The sequence below is a fragment of the Larimichthys crocea genome, chromosome XXI (genome assembly GCF_000972845.2).
Source record: "Larimichthys crocea isolate SSNF chromosome XXI, L_crocea_2.0, whole genome shotgun sequence".
Taxonomy (NCBI): domain Eukaryota; kingdom Metazoa; phylum Chordata; class Actinopteri; family Sciaenidae; genus Larimichthys; species Larimichthys crocea.
Window position 1 is genome coordinate 13992097 of NC_040031.1, and position 24751 is coordinate 14016847.

General features: G+C 40.8%; 1 protein-coding gene across 15 annotated transcripts in view; it reads right to left on the bottom strand.

Moving 5' to 3' along the window:
- The window catches only part of LOC104940620 (pleckstrin homology domain-containing family A member 5), a 73460-nt gene that overhangs the window by 8337 nt on the left and 40372 nt on the right, over positions 1-24751 (bottom strand). For 4 of the 15 annotated variants that reach the window (XM_027272733.1, XM_027272731.1, XM_027272736.1 and 1 more), the window contains exons 4-18: positions 24199-24282; positions 20384-20422; positions 16585-16705; positions 16350-16454; positions 14262-14334; positions 12036-12136; positions 10624-10739; positions 8620-9147; positions 6774-7254; positions 6232-6315; positions 5420-5539; positions 4484-4537; positions 3473-3553; positions 974-1036; positions 802-882 (exon numbers count right to left, since the gene is read on the bottom strand). In XM_027272733.1, the coding sequence (XP_027128534.1) occupies positions 802-882; positions 974-1036; positions 3473-3553; positions 4484-4537; positions 5420-5539; positions 6232-6315; positions 6774-7254; positions 8620-9147; positions 10624-10739; positions 12036-12136; positions 14262-14334; positions 16350-16454; positions 16585-16705; positions 20384-20422; positions 24199-24282 (2131 nt within the window). Of the gene's footprint in view, positions 1-801; positions 883-973; positions 1037-3472; positions 3554-4483; positions 4538-5419; positions 5540-6231; positions 6316-6773; positions 7255-8619; positions 9148-10623; positions 10797-11073; positions 11995-12035; positions 12137-14261; positions 14335-16349; positions 16455-16584; positions 16706-20383; positions 20423-24198; positions 24283-24751 lie in introns of those variants that run through there. The other 11 variants (XM_019260910.2, XM_019260914.2, XM_027272740.1 and 8 more) reach the window with 7 other exon arrangements.

Here is a 24751-nt window from a genome sequence, read left to right on the forward strand (position 1 = left end):
CTTTTCTGGTCCATGACTCTTGTAAATAAAGTACAGCTGCATGTGAGTCTTTTCTTGTATGGGTAAAACTGCATTTTCTTTTTGATTAATCAAGTCATTGTTTATAAAATGACAAACGCCCAAAGGATAGTTTTGAAGCGGTTTATTTTGTCTTCTCACCATATTTAATATCCAACAGCACAAAACTCCACCATGAACCAGCTTTTTTGGTATCCTTAATCAATAACCAATTTATTATCTGTGCAGTAACAAATGTTTCAGAGCTCCTTTCAAGAAGAGACAGTTTATTTTTTATGAGCATGGCAGGGAAATTTGACAATTTGTACATTTAACTATGTGTTTATTCATTCAATTAAACACATAAAAACATTTATGGAGGAAAAAGGCTTGCATAAGTGACTCCAATGATCTTTTGGTCAAAAACAGCACATTACTGTCCTTGCAGTGTACGTCTTAACTTGATAATTTGTCAACACCGCACAGCGACCGCAAACAGTCAGCCGACAGTGGACAATCACATGTGCTAAATATGACATGAACCTTTTAGAGCAAAACAAATCTTTCAAGCTGATGACAGCAGCGAGGCTGTAATTAAGCATTATGACAAATATACAAGACTTTTCAGTTTGTTTGTTCTGTCTCGGTTTTGTGCATATACACTTAACTCGAGCTATTCTTAGAATTTAAAAATGTAAACTGTATATTCTTTTAGTTTATTTTTTTGCCCCCCACTGCATCTTTGTGAGCGTTTCACACTGTGTGTAAGAAAGTAATGACGTCAGACGTGCACTGTTTCGTTACCTTCTCTCTGTACAGCTGCTGAAGTTTTTCCTCCTGGCTCCTCACCACTTTATCCTGCTCACACAATCTGCTTAGTTTGGTCTGAAGAGAAACAAAAAAAGAGTTTTGACTCATTATGTACAGCTATGGATGTGGCATCATGTCATGCTCAAAAGTGCAGCACTGAACTTACATCAATGTCCACCTCCTCTGGCCTACATGTGTAGGCGTGTTCCCTGTAGTCTTCTGGACCCATCTGGGAAGACAAAGTGAACATTAGACAGAGACACTGAATATGCACATACACATTAGAATCTGGAGATCTAATGCAGTGTCATGACAAGGCTCTCTCACTGAGCCACGGGATTTGTCCTTGAGTGGAAACTCATATTTCCCTGAATCAGACAGACTAAGTTTGCAAACCAACAGTGGGAGAGCAGCCAGTCTAAACACAAATCCTGGTGCCTTGTGTTTCATCACCCACAGTCATTTGTCTCCATCAGCACTGCGCAGTGGTTTTATTGGAAATGCAAGGGGAAGGCATGTAAAACAATACTGCTTACTAAACTCTAGAGTCAGCGCATAAAGCTGTGTGCACCAACTTTGTTTTCTCCAGCTCATGCTCTGCAGCTAAATGGTCCAAGGACGCTGCCTGTTTTGTAGCTGTGAGTGTGTGTTGCATTAAGTCTAATATTACTCAAAAATATTCCCAGAGTGACAACTTAACCACAGATTTCTTTAGGACTTTGCATTTAGTAGTAAGTATAGTAGTAAGGTAACTTAAATCAAAGCTAAAATACAAACAAAAACTGTTCAATACTATCACAACACATGTTTATCATATTACAATGCCTACATTTATGTAGTTACAAAACCAAGGAAAACTCATCTTTCTTTCCACTTATTTTCCAATGTATTAATACCACTCATCGACTTATTTAAAATAATAATAATAAAACATTGATCAAACTGGGGAAATAATTTCAACTGCATTGGATCCCATGTTTCCAGAAAACCCATTCATAACATGGTGCCTCATCATTCACACACTCTTCTAAAGCTAAAATAAAATACATGTGCAGTCCATAAATAATAGGACAGTGACATATTTCAGTTGTTTTGTGTTTGTACTCACATTGGAGATGAAATCACATGATGACTATAAAGTCAAAGTGTTCAGCTTTAACTGACATCATTGGGGGAAGCCAGATTGAGGAATTATAGTAATTTTATGCTTAAAATTTAAGGAACTACAACCTACAAACATCAGCAGACACTTGATATCTTCCCTTGTGACGCTCTGTCAGGCCCAGACTGCAGCAATCTTCCCTTCTTGCTTGTTTTAGGGATTTTTGCATTTCAGTTTCTTTTACAAGTAAAACACATGATCGTAACCAAAACAAAAATAAATGACTCACTGTCCAAATACTTTTAGACTTCTCTGTATATTTGCATTCCACACTCACACCTGAACTCTTTCACACACACTTTCCTTCACACCTTTTTTCCTCCAGTTAAACCACACAGTACAGTTAAAGCAGGTGGGACCCGAGAACCACATGGCATTCCACACAGAACATGCAGACTCTCCCACAGCTCAGGGAGCTTCACTGTGGTGTTGTGTGGTGTGGATTACGAGTGACATGGGGGAAGAGGGAGACAGACTTCTGGCAGCTGAACAGGTGGGGAATGCAGCTGTTGCCGGGCTGGAACGCCAATGAATGGGTCGGAGGGGTGAGGGTGGGTGGGGGCAGTCTTCGGCGGCACTTTTACACCCCGAGGGGTGTTCACAAAAGTGGCAAAGTGATGTCATAGCCATCGTCACACACAAGCCGGACCTCTTTATCCTTTCCACCAGCAGAATGACAAGAGGGGGTGAGAGAGAAGTAATGAAGACAGGTAAAACTAAAAGAGGGACTTTACCTAGAAGACATCTGTCTTTATCTTCATCACTAATGTGGCTCCTTGGGCAATCATAATGTCAAATAAACACTAACTGAATTAACTGAATATTTATGTATCCTGCTAAATGTGAAAACTTATATTTCCTTTTTTGCACTTGAATTGTGCCATTAAAACAATCCTCTACAATATTTTCACAGAAAGAAATAGTACTTGGTCATACACTGGACTGAGAAGTGACATGTCAAGCAACATAGATTTAAGTCACACTAATTAGAGTCCCCCTGCCAGGTCCAGGTGGCTTGGCTAATGGGAGGGAACACATTCTGCAAAGGGTTATGAAAAATCACACACTACCCTTGACTGGTTAGGACTAACCAGATGAAACAAGATGAGTAAAGACTTGAGGCTTTGTTACATAAATGATCTGGTTGAATGATCTGATTAAAGGACAGTCCTTTGTGTTCTCTAAATACATGAGTAAAACTTTATCCAGCTCCCCCCACACACAAACCTGAGAGTGACAAAGGGATTTAACTGAACAGTGAATACATACACATCGTACTACTCTTTTACAAGTCATGCCCATATTGGCATGACTTCTCACAATAAGAGGAGAACAGTCAAAAGCAATGGATGAGGAGGTGCTGGAGATACAAACGATACAGGGAGACCAGTCTCAAGATGCCATGAGGAATTGGACACCGGAGGAGGAGCATTGCACAACAGACCAAAATAACAACAGCGACTGGTGAGGATGAGGCGGAGCAAAGCCTTTGGCTGGCCTTACTTGCTGGTAAAGTTGAGGCCTTGGGGCAGAGTTCTCAATCAAAGTGTGAGTCATGACGATTAAAGGATCATTTTCCTTCATCTAGTCCAGTGTGGAGAGGAGCAATATAAGCAAGTCAGTTCATAGCAGTGCTTCACTTCAGAAACAACACCAAAAATGATGTTACACCTCGCTTGCTCTCTCTCTCTCTCATGAAGCAGACTCAAACACAAGCATCCAGGGTAGACAGGGATGAAGTAAGAGACGCTTACAAACAGAATCGGGAAACTGTTGAAGTGCAAAGCTCCAAGACGTTTAGTTATTAGCAGTGTGAAATTTATTATAATGATGCAAATATAGCAACAAAAAAAAAGAAAACTGTTGTTGTGATTTGTATAGTGTTGTGCAGTACATGGGAAATGTCAAGCCTCATCACCTTCAGTATAAAGTATAAAGATTCTGTATAAAGGGCAAAATTGCACATTCATTAATGTTTACACAAATCTGAAGCTAGCTCATTTAAGTATGAAATCATCTTCCCTATATTTATTATTAAAAATGGGTTATTGTGTCTTTGTGTACTACACATTGCACTTATGTAATTTCTCATACTCTCAAAGCAATTTCGGGGCAATAAGAAAAAGAACAGAAGATGAAAGACATGGTACAAGCCTCTCTGTGTGTACTGAGCAGAGAAAACACAAAACTTGTCCACATCTCCCAAACTATACAAAACAGATTCCCAGATATTCAGTTAGCTGACAGTGAGTTAAGGGTACGCATTTAGACTAATGAATGAATGAATAGGTCCATCTTGAACCTATTCATTCTACAACCTGCTATGTAAGTGTCCCTGTAAAAATTAACATAACATTACATGAATTTAAGAATAAGTTAGCTGCACGACATCAAACAGGAAATCAAAGGACTTTTCAGCAGACAGGAATGTTTAATATAATAATTAGCAATGCATTCAATGAGTTCAGCTGATGACAGGAGGAGACAGGGCCATGCATTCATGCATTACCCCACCTGATTGTCCAAATACATGAGGTTCCTTTGGAGGTGATGGGAGAGAATGTCGTTCTAACGTCAGCAGCAAAAAGGAGAAGATAGAAAGGCGACAGGAGAGTGAGACAGAACAAAAAAGGACGTCGTCGCATTCTCTCTCTGATGCTCTCCGTCTCACTCACACAAACACACAAACACAGGTCATGTACGGTATATCCAAAGATAACTGGACAGTCAAGGTGAGTGAAGACAAAAGTTCAAGTAGAGGTACTATATAAGGTAACAGAGTGAGTGTACCATGGGACATGAGCGAGCTATATTGTTACCACATAGTCAGGCAAAACACAGAGAAAGCAGTGAGCTAAGATTTAAACATCTGCTTAAACCAGGTGTGGGTATCTTGATATGAACCCAATAATCTACATAAAGTAAGGCTCTGAAAAAAAAAGTAAAGTGAAAAGTAAAGTAAATCTCTGGCTTTACTAGTACGAGGAGAATTCGAATTAGTAAATTTGTAATTTAGTGAAGTAGCTAAATAAAACAACTTCTTTCGCTTTAAGTTTAATTTCTGGCAAACATCTGTCTGGAGTCTTTAGGGAAGTAAAATGCTTGTCTGACAGAAACCGATCAACTGCAAGGCGTTGATGAACTATAAAAAGTCATATGTTGGTTGTAAAATCAGATCATTTTTGTTTCCAGTCATTCCACGTGTTTTCCGAATAGCTGAAAGCAAGTTAGCCGATCCCTAAACATGATGAAGAGACAACTTCAAACCGAATAATCCTTTATGGAGATCATGCCTACTGTAGCACCTTTTCTCCTTAAAATCAGACAAGTGTGAAAACCATAAAGAAAAAAAATCCTCTGGATGCGGATGGATAATGGACGTTGGCAAAGATGGCATACATAGCACATGCTAACACACACCCCTGCAGGGGCATCTCTGGGGGGCCTGACCTTTGGGTTGTCGTCATCCATGTTTAGTTGCATAAGCTGTGCTACAGTGTGCTCCCGGATACTGTTTAGCTCTGCCTGCTGCCGCCGCAGCTTTATCAGCAGCAGAGTCAGTTCCTCAGGCTGCAACGAAGGGAGGAAGGGAGGGACATACAACCACAATGAAACACGGACACACCGCAGGGGGGGAGTGGGAAAGGAAAGGAGAGAACACACCAGGACAGGAGATTTAGAGGTATCAGGCTCCCGATAGGTGAACAGTTGTTGTTATGTAGGTATCGGGTTTTCATGCAGTTCAGGACCATGAGATTATCCAAGGTGCTATCTCTGTCAGCAGCATGCAAATTCTACACGTCCACTCTAGACAGATGAACAGTTTAGCATTCATTACAGAATCCAGTTCACACTTTACCAGCTCCGTGAGGACATAGCACTGTGTGCGGCTTTGACATAAATTCCTGATCTGGCTTAGAGAGTTGTGAGTGACAGGGTTTTTAAGTCTCCACTGATGTGAAGCAAGTCAAAAGGAGCTCCTGAAGTGAACCGAACCCTAAATCCTACCACTTGGAACATACATCTGAGTTCTGCCTAAATCTGTCTCTAGAGATTCTTTCACAACGTCTTCTTGGAAGGAAATGAAGGATAGAAAGAGGGAGAAAGGGAAGGGTATTTGGTGTTATGAAAATAGCCTCATGCTCTAAGAAGTCCAATTAAAACTAAATGAACAAGTGTGCAGAGCCCAGGATTGAATTTACTGGGCGGTGTACTACAGATATTCGGTTAAAAAAAAAAAATAGTCATGGACTCAGACTTACTGTTTTGCCTTGGAGAGACTGGGAAGTGATGGTCTGGACTGGGATCCCTGCAGGCATAGACCGCCTATCAGGTGGATAGACGTACTGCAGGACACAGTGGATTAAAAACACAACAGTCTGTTAATGTATACTGTGGAGAGCTTTAAATAAATCACTCACAGCCAAACACTTCACCTCAATACAAAGAAACATTTTGTACATATCCTCACTGGTATTAAGATATTTTTGTTTCATCTACCAAATTACTGATGTATCCATCTAAAATCTGTCACCACAAATACAATAAAGATGAATCAAATTTTGTTTGTGCTACTTAACATATCAAAAATGGTTTTATGGATGGGAACTGTAACAGTTTTAAAGTTCTGTTTCTTAAATAACAGGTCTCTCTAATGGAAACTGTTGATGGCATGGTCTGATGTAAAGTGTGGAGAGAGATTTCGGCTGTTTATTTTCTTAAAACTACATTTCTTAATGTTGTAAGCACCACATGCAAAATTCAACAACCACCCCATTAGTATTGATGTGTGCCCCAAACTGACCTTGTTTGGTTGTGGCCTGTGCCGTCTGTCAATACTCAAGTCTCTTCTGTAGATGGGGGAGGACACCTCTGAACGAGCACTGTTCATGTTATAGGATCGCATTGGAGAGTAGCCACCGTACATCGACAGGGAGCCGTGGGAGGGCGAGGGAGGGATGGAGTGGCTCGGTGCGGTGTGATCCGACAGGTTGATCATGGTTTTGGGACTGGCCATGTTGCTGTAAAGCCCCGGCTGTCTGGTGTAGGCCTGCCTCTGCTGCCACTCAAACAACTGCCACATGGTGTCGTCGCGCATGGAGCGGCGTTTGTCACCCGGTGAGGGGCCGAGAGCCTGGTCATACAACGACGGCGACATGCTGCAGATGCTGTCGCGCTGTGCCATGCTATTCCGGGGCATACTGCAGTAGCCGTCGCCGTAATGAGGCATGTAGGGTACCCGATGGCTTGGCATGTTTCTGGGCAGTGTCTGGTATGATGTAATGCTGAAAGAAAAAACAAAAGTTGTTATAAGGGAGCTGAAGAGACTAATAGAAGTACTATTTAATAATAAATCAAGTCATCCCATTTCAAGTGTTGTTTGGACAAAGCTTTTTATTTTGCTGCTTCAACTTTTTTATCTTTATTTAATCTTCTGGAACTACTTTATTTTTTATTTGTATATTTTTTTTAAAACAAGATTTTGTTTCCTTGACACATTCAAAGTCAGTGACTTTCATTTCTCTGCTTTTTATTAACAGAAGTATAACCCACTCACTTATCAAAGCAATGTTATGTTATGAAATAACAAATTAATGGAAGTTTTTAATTTGCCTTTTTAAAACTTTGTACTTAGAAAACATCTCTGTAGTCTATGTAGATTCAATTCAGCCCTTTCTCTTTCAAGAACCTCCCTAGGACAAATTAGACCTTTCCAGCGAGAGCAAGGCTTTGAAAAGTTCCCTTCCTGAAGTGGGTTCAAAGTAAGTGCAACTGGCATCGCAAGAGCTTTCTATTGAGACTCCCTGACAGATCGTGGCTAGAACACTCACTGGTCTGTAAAAAAAAAACAGTAGCATTAAAAAAAGAAGCTTCATTCTGGAGGACATGCGTGTAATGACAAACAGACTGCTGAGAGAGTTGAATGGAGAGAAAACAAAGTGTACACACTTATCACAGAGGACCGCTACGGTAATGATGACTATGGCATTTGCTGTGGTTTTATTCGTGATCATCTTTTTCATGCACTGCTCCAAACAGATGGGTATGTCCGTTTATTAAAATAAAACGTATTCAAGAAATGAGTGGAGGTAAAGAAGCAAGGCTGTGTCAAACATGAGCACAAGCCAGCCAAGTGATAAAATGACAGACAGCTAAACATATGGAGAGGCAGACACGCGGACAGACAGACGGGCAGGCAGGCAGACGGACACAGTGAGGGAGCAAGTTTAATCTCAGCCAATTAAAAATTGGACTCTCGCAGCAGGATTAGTGGCAGGCAGTAACTCTGGCTAAAAGCTCTGCTCAGCTATTGTGTATCCGCAGTTGTATTTACAGGTACACTCTATAGAGTCGTATCAAAGTATAATAACAAAATCATGAGGAAAAGCGCATGAATTGTTTGGCTTTAAACAACGGCGCTTTAGAAAGAAGTGACTAACGAGCTCTGAAACATTGTCGTCTGCATATGCGCTGTACTCAGTTCTACCTCTTGTGTTAAAGTTATCTCACAAGAGTTCAATCTTGTCCTACTTTGACAACAAGTTTTGCAGGAGTATTGCCCCGCTCTTGCAGCACACACAATATGAGAACACACAATTTAATAATTAAGGTAGTTTCAAATTGACAAGCGGTGATGTAATCAAACCAACCTCCTGGTGTCGTCATCCTGGTTGCGTCCTCTTTGTGTGCGGACCCACTGCTCCAGTTGCTGCATAGAGCTGGTCCTGCTCAGGGCGCGCTCTGGCTCCTGGTTGGGACTTCGTTGAGTGGGGACTTCGGTCCCATTAGATGGACACTGTTCGCCAGATCCATTGACCTGGGGGCTGCGGTGTGACCCATCCGTTTCTGTTTGGGTCTGTGGCGTGGCGATGCTAGCTTTGACGGCCGCTGCCTGGGCTGGCTGAAGTTTAATACTGTTGATTTTGGTGAGCGGACGCTCCCGCTCTGCCCCATCCTTCTGGAAGCCGTAACGCTCGGCGTCTCGCTGCTTCCTCTCTTCTTCTGTGGTGGTGGTGGTAGCGGTGGTGGTGGTGGTGGGGGCTGCTGCAATGTGCTCACGGTCCACCTCACGGTTGCGTTCATTGTTCTGGATTTCAGGCTGTGTGAGTGGTGGCCTGTTGTTGGCCACATGGTTGATCTCTTGTGGTCCACACTGTTCTACTTTTAGCCTATCCAACCTGAAGGCAAAGACAAAAAGGAGGCCTTATAATAATTCAAGACATAAGATCACCTACTCGGAGAAGGAAAGATGATAGCTGCATTAGACTGGATTGGCAGCTGGGAAACTCATCTGTCTCATAGATCACCAATGGAAAGTGACGTTATATCGAGTATGGATAAAATATACTATAGACCTAATGCACTATCTTTGTGAACTGTGCTCATGGTGTCATCTCCAAAACAAAAAGAAAGCACAAAGAAATTTGGTGGAGGTGCACAATGTTTCCTCCAGCTGCCAGAGGAGGCCAGGCGTGTAAAAGGAAATCAGATATCCCCAATAAAACACTGCCTCAGCTAGGGCACGTCACTGAAGGTGCTGCTCAGACTCCGGTAATCCATTTGCAGCTCCCTTTTGTCCCCTCTCTAGAAGACCTATCCACAACTCTGTGGTCCTTAGGGAGGCCTCCTGAGGTAATAGACACCACTACTCCTTGGCCTTATACAGACTCAAGGTCACAGCTTCAAAGTTTGGCAAATTCCCCTAAGCAGCATGGCTCACTGAGTTAGCAATAAGAGGGCAGTAGGAAAAGGGATTCCTTCAGAGTTTCCACTTGTATCCTTTTAAATAGCAGCTCTAGTCACATAATGTCTTCTCCAGCCTTCTGTGGCTCCACCAGCCCAATAGAGCACATTTAACTGCATTAAGGGCCTGTTTGTATTTACTCATACTGTTAGAAGAACTTGAGCTACTGAATCTTATAGAATACAAGACACTAAATACTTCGAAATCACTATATATATATAAATATTACAGTGCTGTTATCCTATACAGCCTTTTAACGGCATTGCACTGTCCAATGCAACAGTGCTATTCAGTTGATTTCAAGCACTACTGCTCTGTGTAATTACAAAGCACTTTACCATTACGCCTCTGCTCGCCCATGTAAAAAGGAGGGCATTAGACAGGCAGGCTGCCAAATGACAGATATTTAACACAGTTTAAAAGTAGGAAGGAAAAAACCCTTTTGCGATGAGTCAGTGATCCTGGTTGGCTAACACAGCTGTGTACAGCATCCCCTGAACAACCTGCACCGTGCATTCACGCTATGTATATACCTGCATAGCATTCTTGTGCGTTTTCCTCTGTGATAAACTTTGACAGTAAAAGCAGTTACATAACATGAAAGGCACAGCCGCAGCTTCTTCAACAAACCCACAGACCAGAAATGTCAAAAGCTGCCGTCGAATTTGTTGCTTAAGAAGTTAACAGGCTTAACAGAGGGATTTAAAAAGGCACTTACTTTCAGTGCAAATGCTAAGAAAGAAAAATCGGGATGAACAAATTAAGCAAGGAATACTAAGATAAATCATACTTGTTTCAAGAGCCGTCCTCAAATGCCTTCTTTTAAGAACAACCCACTGAGATCTCCCGACTTCAAGTAAAAAGACAAGCTCTCTGGAAAAATGACTATTTTAATGATGCTTTTACAAACCTTATGACTGGCTCTGCGTGCACAAGCGCAGCATCTGTCATCGCTTTCATCCATGATTCCATCTCTTTGGCTGTGTCAGTACAAAAATAGTATGTCCTCATGTTGGGATGTGTCGCCTGTTTTGACAATGGAGAGGATCAGGGACAGGAACAGTGACACACAGAGAAAGCAACCTGAAAGAGAGAAAAGGGAAACAATCAGATAAAAACTCTGACCAGTAAGTCAAAGTTGGTTGCTTTTCTGTAGATCATTACTAGATGTAAAGAATGAAGAGTGTAGAGGTGATGAAGCACATATCATGTGGTGAGGAATGCTCATGATGGCTTGTGAAATACTCCTGGCTGTGGGCATCTGGTGTTCCATCGACATAAATCAAACCATGAGTCACCTGAGTTTCATGCATACCACAAGATTAGGGCACTAAATCTGCCATAATACTGTAGGACTTACCATGCATTGTTCCGTAGATGCTCTGTCCGCTTGCAGTGAACAAACCAATTTTATTGTTAAGAGCCAGACGTGGAAAGAGAAAAACAGATTGTTTAGTGAACAACCTCAATATCCTGTTTACCAATTTCTGAAAACAAAAAAAGCCCTGTCATTACTCCACTCACTTCAGAGTAATCTTGAAAAATAAAAGAACTTTTAATGGCATGGTTATTTTGGCCACAACAACAAGGGACAGGAAAAGTTTAGAATGAAAACTACGCAGTCAAAAAGTCATCACGTTCCTGAGTGAATCACTGTAAACTGAAGAGGTCGGGCCCTGCTCTCATGTTTCTCTCTTTACCTCAACTCTCTCTTTTTCAGACTGAGTCTAAGTTGGAAAAGGAGTAGGCTGTGTGGTTGGAGAGACCTTGAGCAGACTCCCGGGCGTCTGTTTGGCTGTACTTGGCAGGTCAACTTTGTTGTCTCTTAGGGTTTGTGAAGGACCCACAGTTACTGTACACAGCGATGAAATCCCATAAAATGTCCCTGTTGCAGTATCGCAGTGCTCTAGTACTCCAGCAGAGACATTATCGCTGTTGGCGAGCACTTTCTTTGCTTTTCTAGCATTAGCAGTGTGCAATTTAAGTTTTTAAAATGACTTGCAGCTTCACTGTCAGTCAACTTCAAATTATTTCTACAGTCAAGACAAAACATGTTCAAAGCAAGGTAAACCTAGAAGCTGATTTGCACAGTATGTTTAAGAAAACACTGGGAAGATAATACCACCACAGCTTAAAACTATTTTCTAACTTTCAAACTGTATATCAGTGATCAAAAGCACCTTTTGGGAGTTTTTACATGCATGCTGTTATCATCTTATTTTCTTTGCGCTTTAAATAATACTAATGCTTTACTTTTCAGCGCACTCAACCACAGAATGTGCAGTCTAATGACGTTTGACAGGAATGAAAACATGCACTGACCTTGAAGGCATATTTTCTGTTAATGTGATCATCCACAGACAGCATGGATATATGAAAGCTTGGTAGGAGGATGCTGCCAAGTATCCCTTCCTCTTTTTCATCTGCAGAGACAAGTCAATACAACACATTAGGGGCTATTTATGTCAGCCAACTTAAAAGTTGCCCACGATACTACTCTTAAACCTCTTTCGTGGAACGCCAATTTGTAAACATCAAAAAAAGGCCACAGCCGAACCAAGTGGCTTGCAAGATAAAACTTGAATAAGGAGTGTGTTGGTCTGATGAGCGGAGTCCAATCAGTGGAAAAGATGTGCATTGATTCAGTGTCCAATGCAGCTTGGCTGCTCTAATCCTCATTAAATTAGCAGACAGGGCTCCACACTGACAATGGAGCTCTCTCCACAGGGGGGATTATAGGAGTCCCGAGTTACACAGAATTGCCTAACCTGCTAATTTGATACAAGCAATCTGCACGGTTTACCCAAAACAGTGCAAGAAAACAAAAATACATCAGGGAAAGGGAACTGCAGTCCCACATGTGCATTTGCTCTTTCTGCATATTTGTGTGTTGACTGGGGATGTTATGTAACAGTCTCTTGTGGCATACTGGTAGCAACTGGAATCATAAACGGTTGAGTAACATTTGTGGGAATAAGTGAACTCTGTCAGCTTCTGGTAGGTTAGAGGTAAAACTGTTTCTCCTTTAGCTATGTTTAGAGACCTGGCTCCAATACTAAAGTCTGAAGAATTGATGGATTCATCTATTCGCCAGCAGAAATTGTACCTGCAATCCCTGTGGCCCCTCATTTATTTATTCATGAAGTCTCTATATCTCTGCCTCTCCCTGTAACAGCCACACAAACACAAGAGGATTCGGCAGAACAGCTTCGGAATAGAATCTAACAACGTGGGAGATCTTAGCGCAAAATAATAGATCGCTAACTACAGCAGAAAGCAGTTGTGTCTAGTCGAGGGGCAGCACGGTTCATGACCTCCCTGCCCACTCTGTGCTGATGGATGGATTTCTCAACGTGTCCATCTGGATAAAGCTTTTGGGTCTGCTGCTGTCTGTGGCTTTTGTCAGTCAGTGGGCGGAAAGAAGGCGACAGGGCTGGCAGACACCAGAAATAACACAGACTAGATGTCATCCTGATCAGCAGAAAATGATGACTGTATCTGCATCAAGTGAGCAGAGGGCCTTTAGGATGTGTGGACTTATATTATCACCCTCTGCACCCTGGTGCAGACCTACTCTACATTTACCTTACAGGCCCCAATGATTCACAGTATGCATTTCATTTTTGGTTGAATAGGAAAGCTCACAAACATTCTTTGGACACAGCTGTGTCAATATTTGCAATGACCATTACTACTGCATGAGAGGATGGAATGCACAATCAACAGCAGCTCAGTCAATAGCATCTTATAATAAAAAAGATCACTAACACTTGCAAATATTTTCCTACTGTGCAATAGTAGCAAAGAGTCGAATGGAAAACCATTAACCTGGACTGGGAGTGGGATGACAATAAGCCCTATCATGAAAAAACATGGCTACGATTATGACAAGTGATAAATGAAGTGCGTTGGCCTATTTAAATACAATTGCAGACTCAATAAAAATTCACTCAAGTTTCCAATTCGGTCAAAATTGGAAAATTGTAGGACTTGGTTATGAAAAGTACGGGGTGCCTTCACTAAATTACAGATCCATTAAAATACCACACAGATACAAACGTATGATCAAAGTGATAATAAAACAGTGGTTCCGTGTAATGTGGAAGTGGAGGTGGATCTTTAAATATTAGCGAGATAAATTTTGTTTACTGCAACTGAACTGAAGTCTGCAACCACTGTATAAAAACAGCATCCTCTACGGAAACTTGTTTATGACTCAACATTAGTGTGAAATCCAATTTTCTGCTGTGCTTTCTCTTTCAACATTACGGCTGCATCCAAGCTTTGGTTACAGCCCCTGGCTTTGCTTGAGGAAAAAATGATCTCTCGAATGGCAAATCAGACAACAGGGGAGCCATTTCAATTAATACGTCTCCTCAGTTGGTCCTGACAGGCCGCCGACCACAGGGACTTGGATCCAGATGTATTACAAATAGCCAAGAGTGCAGCTTGTGTCTCTGAAGGTCACGACAGCACTTTGAACTAACGATAGTAGTAATAGTAAGCTATAGCAGTAATAGTAATGAAGAGTGAGAGGGCAGGACTCACCTCTGTAGTAGAAGAGGCAAAGGTCAGACAGCACAAACCACCTCTTTTTCCACAGCTTCATCCCTGTACTGTCCTGGAAAGACACCGGAGAGACAGGGAAACAGTTACTCCACAAACCAGAGGGAATGGTTTGAAACGTGAATGCATTTCTACATATCGTGGTCCAAAACGTGTCCTTGGAAATGTTCTTAGTACATCCTGTACATGTTTTAATGAAGACAGTGTGGAACTCAAAGCTTCTGGTTCTTACATATTCTTGGCCTGAGATGGAGTAAGGGTAAATTGTTTGGTTCGGGGGAAACATTTGATTTCTGGTAAGGAATAATCATAATAAAGGAAGTGCACCACTGTGTACATAATTTAAACCAAATAAACAGCTTTCACTTTTAGAAGAAAGTATCTTCAACGGCCAATAAAAATAAACCTCTTTTGCCCAAGTTGTTCTTTGGTATCGCTATGCTGTGATCAAAGGGGATTTCGGACTGCTGCTTGAAAAGGATGAAGGGTGAGGAAAAAAGGGGTATTAACTCCCCTGTTCGCTTTATTGTAAAATCTTGGGCAGAGTCCTTAATCATGGATTCCACCCGGAGACAAAAGGAGGAGGAGGGACCTCAACAACTCTGTCATTATGGTCAAACAGCATGTGGGCTGCAGTTTACTTTAAATGGAAATTCACTTCCATGAACCAGCATGTTTAACACATTAGTATCAAAAAGTCACAATACCAGATGCTGCTCAGGATGTTCATAATGGAGGCAAATGTAACAAAAAGATTCAGACTTTTTGTGCTCCTGTTAATTCATCACCTTCAATTAAGGTCTCAACCACTTATTTTTACAATGAGTGTCGGTATGAATAAACTTTATCAAAAGTTCCGTCAGATCTCGGGACTGTTCAGGCGGGAAGAGAAAAACGAGCCTTTCACCATCACATCAATCACTGTGGCATTTTGTTCTCCCAATGGATCAGCTGAAGGGCTGCAGCTTTCCCCTCAGCCAAGGACCTCAATAGCTTCCAGGTTTCAATGAGGCAGGAAAATAAAAGTGCAAATCCAGCTTTTATTCCGTGTAGCAGATTTGTGAGTCTTCTGCTTGATCTACGTCACCCTGATTGAGGTCCCCAAAGAAATAGCAGCTGGCAGCTGTACTAAAGGAAGCCATCATGTGTTCACAAAGCTGCGCCAGGAGGCTGCAATCAAAATGAAATGAGTCTCCCACTTAAGAAGCATGAGAGAGTCCTGTCTGGCCAAGAGCTGCCTCAAGTGCCCCCTTTTCACCCTTCTGTAAGTAACCAGGGAGCTGTGATGAGGGATTGGTATTTAAACACTGCCCGCACTGAGTGGCTGAGCAGAAACACTGGACAAAGAAATGCTCAGATCCTGTAAGGCGTCAAAAAGCTTCCTTTGTGCCTTATGTCTCAAGACTGGTGACTGGAGACCATAACCTTGTTCGATGTGTAAGAAAAATTAAAAAGGGAAAGTGTATAAAAATAAAGTTTGCATTTACAAGTTGAGCTTCTGAGCTTATAAATACATTTATCAAACAAATGACCAAACATACAGTAAACTAATATGAATATGTGTATTACATAGGCATCAACTTACAGATAATATAGACTCTGGGTCCTGTCTTTTATATTGTGTTATACAGTTTCTTGCCTTTGCTATAATAAAAACAGGTTGCTGTTTCATCATTATTTTAGGGTAATGTTAAAATAATGCTAAAAAACAGCCAGGCAGTAAGGATTTAATTGTTTTTTATGTGCTATGATTAGACTGACTTCAATTTAACAACAGCCTACAGTCATGCTAGAGGCTCGGTTAGACTGCACTTAGGCACAACAGCAGCTGAGCCACAATGTTACTAAAAATCTCCCAATGACAATGCTAACAATTGATAATCAGCATTAAATACAACTAAGGCACATGAGAGACTCATGAGTATCCTAAATGATTTGATGTGGAACCCAGTCCCGACCAACATTGCCATCCATGAAGATACGCAGTAAGCATGGCTAGTTATGGCCAGAATTTATAGAATTTATCTAATAAATGAAATGTTTTACTTGAAGTCAAACAAACGTGCTCACCTGTTTATAAAGCCAGTTTCTCTTGATGACCGGGGCACCAGGATTCCTCCTGATGGAGTTGGATCTCTTTCCAAAGTTATGAATTTTTTTGGAAGGTCTTGAGGGCTAAAAATAAAATATGAACAGCAAAGTGGTCTCAATCCACAAAAAAACAAAAACAATCCACCCCCCCAAACTTTCCAAGGCATTAAAATATGTCATGCACGATAATCCTATCCTCATGTGGATCACTCACTCTTACTGCTGGGCTACTGGGGTTTGCGGCGTAGTCCGAGCCGCCTGTGTAGTTGGAGGCCTCGCTCATGGTGCTTAGCGGCCGTTCCTTCTTTTCATTCGTCGGCGCTTTGGAGACGGATCTAAACAAAAGACACAGAGTATGCCAAGAGCATATAGGCAAATCATCAGTCAGAAATAAAGACAGCCGACTTCTGTGTAATGACCTCGATAAAAGAAGGAGAACAGAAAGGAAGCAGACTTTATTGTCTGTTCTCCCATCATTCCTCTGACGTTCAAACTCTCTGTATGATGAGATCTCAACATGGGCCTATGAATCAAGCCAATTACTCCCACTATGTCACTGCAGATACATTCCTAGTCCTCTAACAGCTTTAAATGATCTGCTAAGTCTGCCTGACGTACTACGTTGCAGCAATGAATCAGGTCAGGATGCCACTGATAAAAATTTTGTTCAAAGCAAAAGCTAAAAACATAGTAACTTCAACATCTGTCATAGGATAGAACACCTTGTGAAATAAATTGTCTGTGGCCGATGGAGATGTCCTATATTCTTTAGGAAGGGAACAACGTTGTGGTCTAGAGGGAACGAGACAGGAGAACCAGAGTAGAGCGGAAATACTGCAGCAGTGAAACAAGTGTAATCTCTCTGATGTCCTGGTTTCAGGTCACTGAATAAGAACAGAAACTGCTAACTCTGCAAACTCCCCCCATTTAACCTGCTCGATTGATCAATGATGGTACCATTCAGCATAAAAAAGGCCCTCATCTGACAATCAATAATTAATCCATCCATTCTATATTCATTCTAGACCAATCTATCAATCTATCCATCTGTTAGACATGAATACAAGACTAATTAACACTCTAAAAAGGGAAACTCAATTTAAAAAAAAACTGTTTTACAATTCAGACTCCATGCTGTAATACTCAAGGTGCACAAAACATGAAAAGGGATCACAAGGGATAACATCAGCTCGGCTCACAGCAGCAGGCAACACTCACAGGATTCTCATTCCCGTGCAGCATAGCATAACAGATCTGGTACTACCTGCAGACCCTTCGAGAAAATGACAAGACAACACAAGGACGATCACAGACTGACTTTGTCTTACCTGTATTTACATCGTTAGTTACAAGGTAAGGTTTAGCTGCAAGAAGCAGCGACATCTTAGAGTTCACCGTCTTAGGTGATGATATAATGTATAAGGAGCTGTGTCTGGTTGACACTCCCCTAGAGACACCATCAAGCAAGTGATTAGGTGAACAAGAGGGTGACTAATGCTCTCGAGACATGAAAAGCACACAATTTTCAAGTGACGACTTGCCTTCTCCGTCTAATGATCCAGAAAACGAAGCTCTGAGGAGTTTCAGCACCTTCAGTGACAGGCGAAATCCTAAGTGAACCATAATCGACTTGCCGTGCAGACACCAAGGTTTGGAGACGTGGAGAAAGTGGACTGACTTTGTTGTAAAGAGAGATACTGCTCTATTTGACAGTTTCCAACATACAGTTTCCAGGCCTTTAACCTGCAGTTTGTTATTTTGCGAGCTAATACTGTGCTAATACAAAGTACTAATTAATACTGAATCAATAAAAACTGAATAAAGTCTTAATGATGTGAATTCACAGGGCAACTCTCTAACCAAAGCACTCCCTATTTGGACCTCTTCAGTCAATGCTTACAGTTATTACACATGCAATGGAGACCGCCCAATGTTTCAAATCTATATTCTGAATTAACTTTGCTCCAACTGAAAGAAAACCATGAAATTCCACATGGATTATGTCAGGGTTCATATCCACAACATGCGGTTGTCTGTCTGCTTTAAATTACTATTTTCTTTTTTAGTGTAGTGCTTATCTCCTACTAACACCAGCCCCGCAGCAGATATGACGCAGTAATAGTTATATAGAAAAACACCAGAGCCAGACAACAAACCATCTTCCAGCTCCCTGTCAACAGCAAAGTCAAAATGTCTCAAATTGAGGCCTGAAAGGGCCACAAGGGGAGCATTCTCCTAAATAACATTGCTATACATCTATCTGTAACAGTTTAGTTGGTTTGGTAAGATTTTGTTTGAGTTATATAGCTTGGATAATGTTCAAATATTGCAGCGCACGCATGCTTTTCTAATGCACCAAACATCTGTCTGCAAAGAAACATTATGAACATGCTGCCTGTCCATCACAGGATCAACACAAGCACATTTTATCTGATACCCAGGTGCAATTTTATGTGTTTAGTTGATCCAACATAACTTATATCCCTTTAGTCTGCTGAGGCTGGTGCACTGAGAGAAATACACACAGAGAATATGCCAACTCCACACATCGAGGTCGATGAATCAAACTCAGGACCTGAAAGTCCGATTCACTGCGCTACCTCAGAAGAGAAGACTGCGGCTGGTCTTACAGCTTTAGACCGCAAAAGTGGTAAGTCAATAGATTTTAACTTAATGCACAATGCAAAACATTAAATTTAAGAAAGATTGCTTCAATTACACCTAATTTTCTCAGTTCTATAACAGTTTTCTTACTTATTTTAATACTGCTATAACGAGCTGCGACATACGGTTTGTGTGGTATGTGTCCAATAAAAACATAAAAACACACTGCTCTTCTCATATTGTCTCATGAGTTATACTACAAGACAAAACACGTTCATCAATTCCACATACAAGGCTAACCCATGTGTATTGAAGTGTCACATCACGGCCTGGTCCTGCATGGATTTGTGTGAGTCTGTGTGTGCAAAAAGAGTGAGGAGGGATTACGCTGCCACTGGAGCTTGGCGCTCTAAGCACACTGTGTGGAAACACTGAACGGAGCGGCTGAGGGTGCATTTTAAAATGACCACACAGCATTTCTAAAGAAATAAGGGTTTCAAACACTTTTGTTAGGTGCTGAACCTGACCTTTATGTTTTTACTGAACAAGAGACGATTAGACAGGCCATGATATAAGTTCACATTAATGCAGTGCAGAGCTGGGTGATAAACAAACTATTTACTGATACCAACATTATTAACCAACCTAATTAAATGACCCATGTCTCTATATTCTGAAAAAGTGTGAGCTAATGCTGAAGAATGATTGTTTAGTGGATTATTATGACATTGTAATGCAGACATACAGCTGTCCTGTAGCTGGGATGATGGGTTAAAATAATATTGTGTTTCTAATGTATTGTTATTTATAGTTTTAATCATTTCATGTCAGTTTAGTGATGAAGAACTTGTTATTGATTTGTTTTTGGTCATATCAGCCAGCTCTAGCATAGCGAACAAGAAACAGAGTCAACACTCTTACCTGTGTGTATGTAGTCTATACATCCATAAGGGTCAAAACATGAAAGGGTTGCTCACAAAGTCAAGGTTTTTAACAGATTGGACAGAGAACTGAGGTCAAGAGTTTATGCTCTCTGAGAAATCGGTACACTGCCAACTAAGTGGATTGAAAGGGAGGAAGCAAAAGATTTGCCCAAAAGCTCAGTGTTCATCAAGGATGAAGAGCGTGACCTTCAGCTCCTTCAGCTATAAGTGAGTAATGACCTCCCTGTGGTTAGTTGTTCAGCAAGGTCCAGATGAACACAACAAAAGGTTCAGACAGTAAAGTGCAACCTTACAGGACTTTGGAATGCAAAACGCATAACATGTCATCAGGCAAGACACCATTCAAAAACACCCAGTGTGCAACAACAAGGATTAGGAACGGACAGACATGTTCAGGTGTTTTAAAGAAAAAACAAACAAATGAGCACACACAGTGATCCATTTGGCACCTTAGTAGTGCATTACCTGCTAAACGCTGGGTGACACAATTTTCCACAATTCACACTACAAAAACAGAGGAAAGACACATTTGTTCAGAATGAAAGTTCAAACGTCTTGACAAATGAGAAGTTCTGAAGACTAGCTGCAACACTAGATGGTATATCGTGTTGGTAAAAGGACATATGCACAAGTTAATATTCCAATCATTGTGTTCTTCTTGTTTTTTTTAGGATTTCACCATTATTAGGATTTTTATTTCATGCATGAAAACATAGTTATGAATATCATATCCCATGTCTGTCTTATTCTGAAAATAAAGGCCCCAAATCTTACACACTAGACCTTTAAGTGGTAAATTTTGAGTGTATACAAAAAGCAATCTAGCATCAGAGTGATACATTTATTGAATTCAATTTATAGGTGAAGATACACATTTACTAAAAAAAAACAACCATGAATAAAAAACAATGGAGCATTGGGGGTCATATCCCCACCAATGTTCAAAAACTTTATAATAAACAGCAGTTCGAGCTCATAGTTTTCTCTGTTTAATTACACTCAGTCCAGTACAGGCAGCATTTATTGTACTAAGGTAAGTGTCGTACCACAAAAGAAACAACTGTGTCTGTGTGTATGTATGTATGTGCGCACACACCAATATAAAAAGAAACCGGAGAGAACAAAGAGGCAGACAGTAAGCGGACTGATGAGACGCAGGTTCGTGATGAGCACCGAGACATTGAAGTACTCAAACAACACTCACGTAACAGTATTACTGGCAACTTTACTGGTGTGTTGTTTTGAAGATAATTATTTCAGAGGTTGTCTGGGATGAGAAAAAAAAGTTTTTAGAAGTTGTCTAGTGGCCAACTTCCATATCTCTAGCAGTGGTCTTATTTGGATAACTTGCTTAACTAAAACTAACACTAGAGATCCTCAGAAAGTATCATGAAGTCTCTGTTAACACTGGAGTAAACTGAGAAAAAAGCTCAGGTGATACAAGTGATATTCAGCCAAGTGAATAATAAATAATATAATCACTAGATTAGAACATAGAAGCTTTAGAAAACAAGATATAAAGTCCAAATATTAAAAGTAAGCGCAAGGCTTAAAATAAAACGATGTCTTTGATATGAGAGTGTATGTTTGTTTTGTTTGTATTCTGAGAATGTGCTGCACATAAAAACCATACTGATATATCTATTGGTCCTTATTATTCTCACATTACTGTAAATTTAGAAAGACTTTTATCAGGATGCTGTAGGACTGTTTTACGAATAATCTTTCTGGTCAACATTGTGGACATGTTTCAATATGAAGTGACCCTCCTCCAAGCAGGCCGTGCAACTATTTTTAGGGATAGCTACCATGATGATAAAACCTTTTTTTGTTTAATAAAAACTGAATTGAAGAGCACGATCTTGATCAGCAGATGTGGTCAGTTCATGTTTTGGTAAACATGTTTCACATGTGAGTTACAAATATTCCCTGTCAGCTTGCACATGATCACGTGGAGCACTAAAATAGGCACAGGCATGTATAGTATGTATACACTGAGGTGGGTGAAGCTATGGCAGGATTGTGCCAGGACTCGAGCAGTAATTTACATCAGAGCATAGCTGAGAGGTTAAGTCTGAGTGACAGATGTATATATGTATGTTATTATATAACCCAATGTTAAAAAAAAAAAGATTAGGAGAGTCCAATGTACAAGTAATGTCTTCAAAACAGGGGGTTGTGTACCAACTCCACTCACTGTGACGATGTCTGCGAGGCCCAGGCGTCACTGGATCACCTGTTTTTGTTGTGTTCAAGGGCAGAGGAGTTTTGCTTATCTGCATTGAAACTTTTTAAGCATGTAATTTATTCATACTGAGCAGACATCTGAGTGTGCTTGCCCCTCCTGTCTGTTGCCTCTTCACCGGAGGCTGCCACGCCCTCTGACAATTACATAACTCATTATGGATGCATTTCACACATCATGGCAGACCTTCATTTCATTCCCAGACTGCGATACAGCTGCAGTTTCGGAGGTGAAAAAGACTTTGTATTTTCAAATCTGTTCATTTAAAACTAATCTCCTTTTCCCCTTTCCCTTCAATTTCTTTTTAGCTGTGCTTTTGTGCATTTTATTACTCCCTATATATATATATATATGTCTGGAGTTTATGTTCTTTATATATTATACTAGACTGGTACGAAAAATTCTAACACCAAATTTAAACTAAATTTCATGTTTTGGATTTACTTAAAGTGCAGAGCAGATTAGTCGGTGATTTTCAGTCTGGCCTCTTTATCCCTGTGGCAGCTTAAATCTGTCTTTACTCATCCAGACTGAAGATTTACCCCCTTATTAGTTTTGCTAAAACAGATCCAACTGTCGGATGAAATGCACTGTGACAAATTTAAATGCAACAAGGAGTCAAGTAGTTCACTTTCATTGATGCTGTTGTTCTAATACATGTGATACAGATTATTTTGCAGATTATTTTACAATGATAAAACAGTAATACTGAATTAGATGTCATCTTCTTGGGGCATGTTGTGCCTCTCTGTGCGAGAAACAGCAGAGATGTGAGAGTAACGCAGTGAGGGGAGGAATGTGTCAAGAGAGTGCAGCATGACAGTTTCTGGTACAACAAGCTTCTTCACAACCATTTCCCAATTATTCCATCTCTGCTGAACAAAATTCAGCTCTCAAGACTTTGGTGAGACAGAATTAAAATTGTAATTTTTAAGCCACATATCGAGGAATGCTGAAACTGGTACCCATGATGGGGCATCAGGGAATTCATCCTCCTCTAGTTTTTGGACTTTAGCCATCATTCATTATGTTATGAGGCGGAGCATAGCAACTAGCATTCGTTGCTCAATAAAATAATTAACACCAGTTGTGATTGCATAAGTGTTCAACAATATAACGTTATGGAGAATCTGAGTGGAGTGAAACTGAGTCGAGCTGACACGTGTCATGCAGCGTTAAACTAGGATGGCGAGGGTGGAAGATGAAAGTTAAACCTGTGTCAGAGTGTGGACTGTGAGGCAAACAGTTTAGTACACGTACATTTAGGAAAGGCAAAGGAGGCCAAAGATATAAGTCAGTTATAAATCTGCCCTATTTTTTTTTTTATGTCTTGTACATCCTGCAAACCTCTGGACAGAGTACCTGACCTTGTCCACACCTCACCATCAGTGGCCCATGGGTGGGATTAAAGAGCTAAAAAGGTGAGTGAAACTGAAAATAGGAAGTGGAAAGAAACGGACTACGTTTGGTCTGACAGATTCATAGAGTCATTCTCCTTGAAGTGAAAGTTCAAGATGACTGGCGTCACCCAGTCATGTGGGCAGACGTGATGACTGTTGTGCTGAAAACAGTGTGGACGATCACATGGACGTAACACTGTTGGGGGGACATATGTTACTTATGACAACCGAAAAGGTCATGAACACCAGGTCAAAAAGAGGAAATGTGAATCACTGCATTCCCACTAGCTGATGTATGCATACAATGGCTCTTTCATCCCCACTTCTTTGTATCAAGATTACTAGCCCTGGCTTAACACTTTTAGAAAACTGCAGCCCAATCATGCAAGAAATTAAATGAGTACTTAAGAAGTCTAAAAGTGACAATTGCATACAAACATAAGTTCTCATTTCTAAAGATAGAGAACACACGAAGCACTGCATAGATGAGACTTTAAACAGGCAGTGCTGCATAGAGAGGGTGGCAAGGCACAGACTTGTGGTATGTTGCCTACACATCAAGACTTGCAACAACATACTGTAGAGCTCAAAAATGCTACCCAGTGGCATTCTAAAAGCAAAAACAAGAGACTTACTGTTCGTTGACGACAAAGATGCAGTTGTCTTGCGAGGGTAAGCTTGAGACAGGATGCTTGCAGGTCACCTTCCGCTCATTGTGACTATTGGAAATTGGGAAGGGGGGAAAGGAATGAAAAGAGTGATCAGTATTAGAAAACATCCCTAATACTTGATCTATCTCTAAAAACGGTTCATCGAAATGCTGATTATTGCCTAGAGAAGCAGAAACATATGTTCAAATCACTCCAGCTGCAATAGAGCTGCAAAACATGAGAGCAGCTGAGGTAGAGTTTGTGTTGGCTGGGTAGAAACAGGAATATTGAGTGGAGACAGCACTGATACACAATATGGAAATAATATTAGCAAGCTGTGCCAAAGGAGGAATTCATCAATCAAAAACTGGTCCAAGCTGCAAACTGTGAAAACTGGTCCAACCAGACGTACACTGGATCGATGTGACACGAGAGTAAGCACTCAAAGCACACAAGGAAATACAGACAGGAACAAATAGATGGAACTTTTGGGGGGAAACAACAGCTTAAGTAGCCTGCAAAAAGACAAAGTACATAT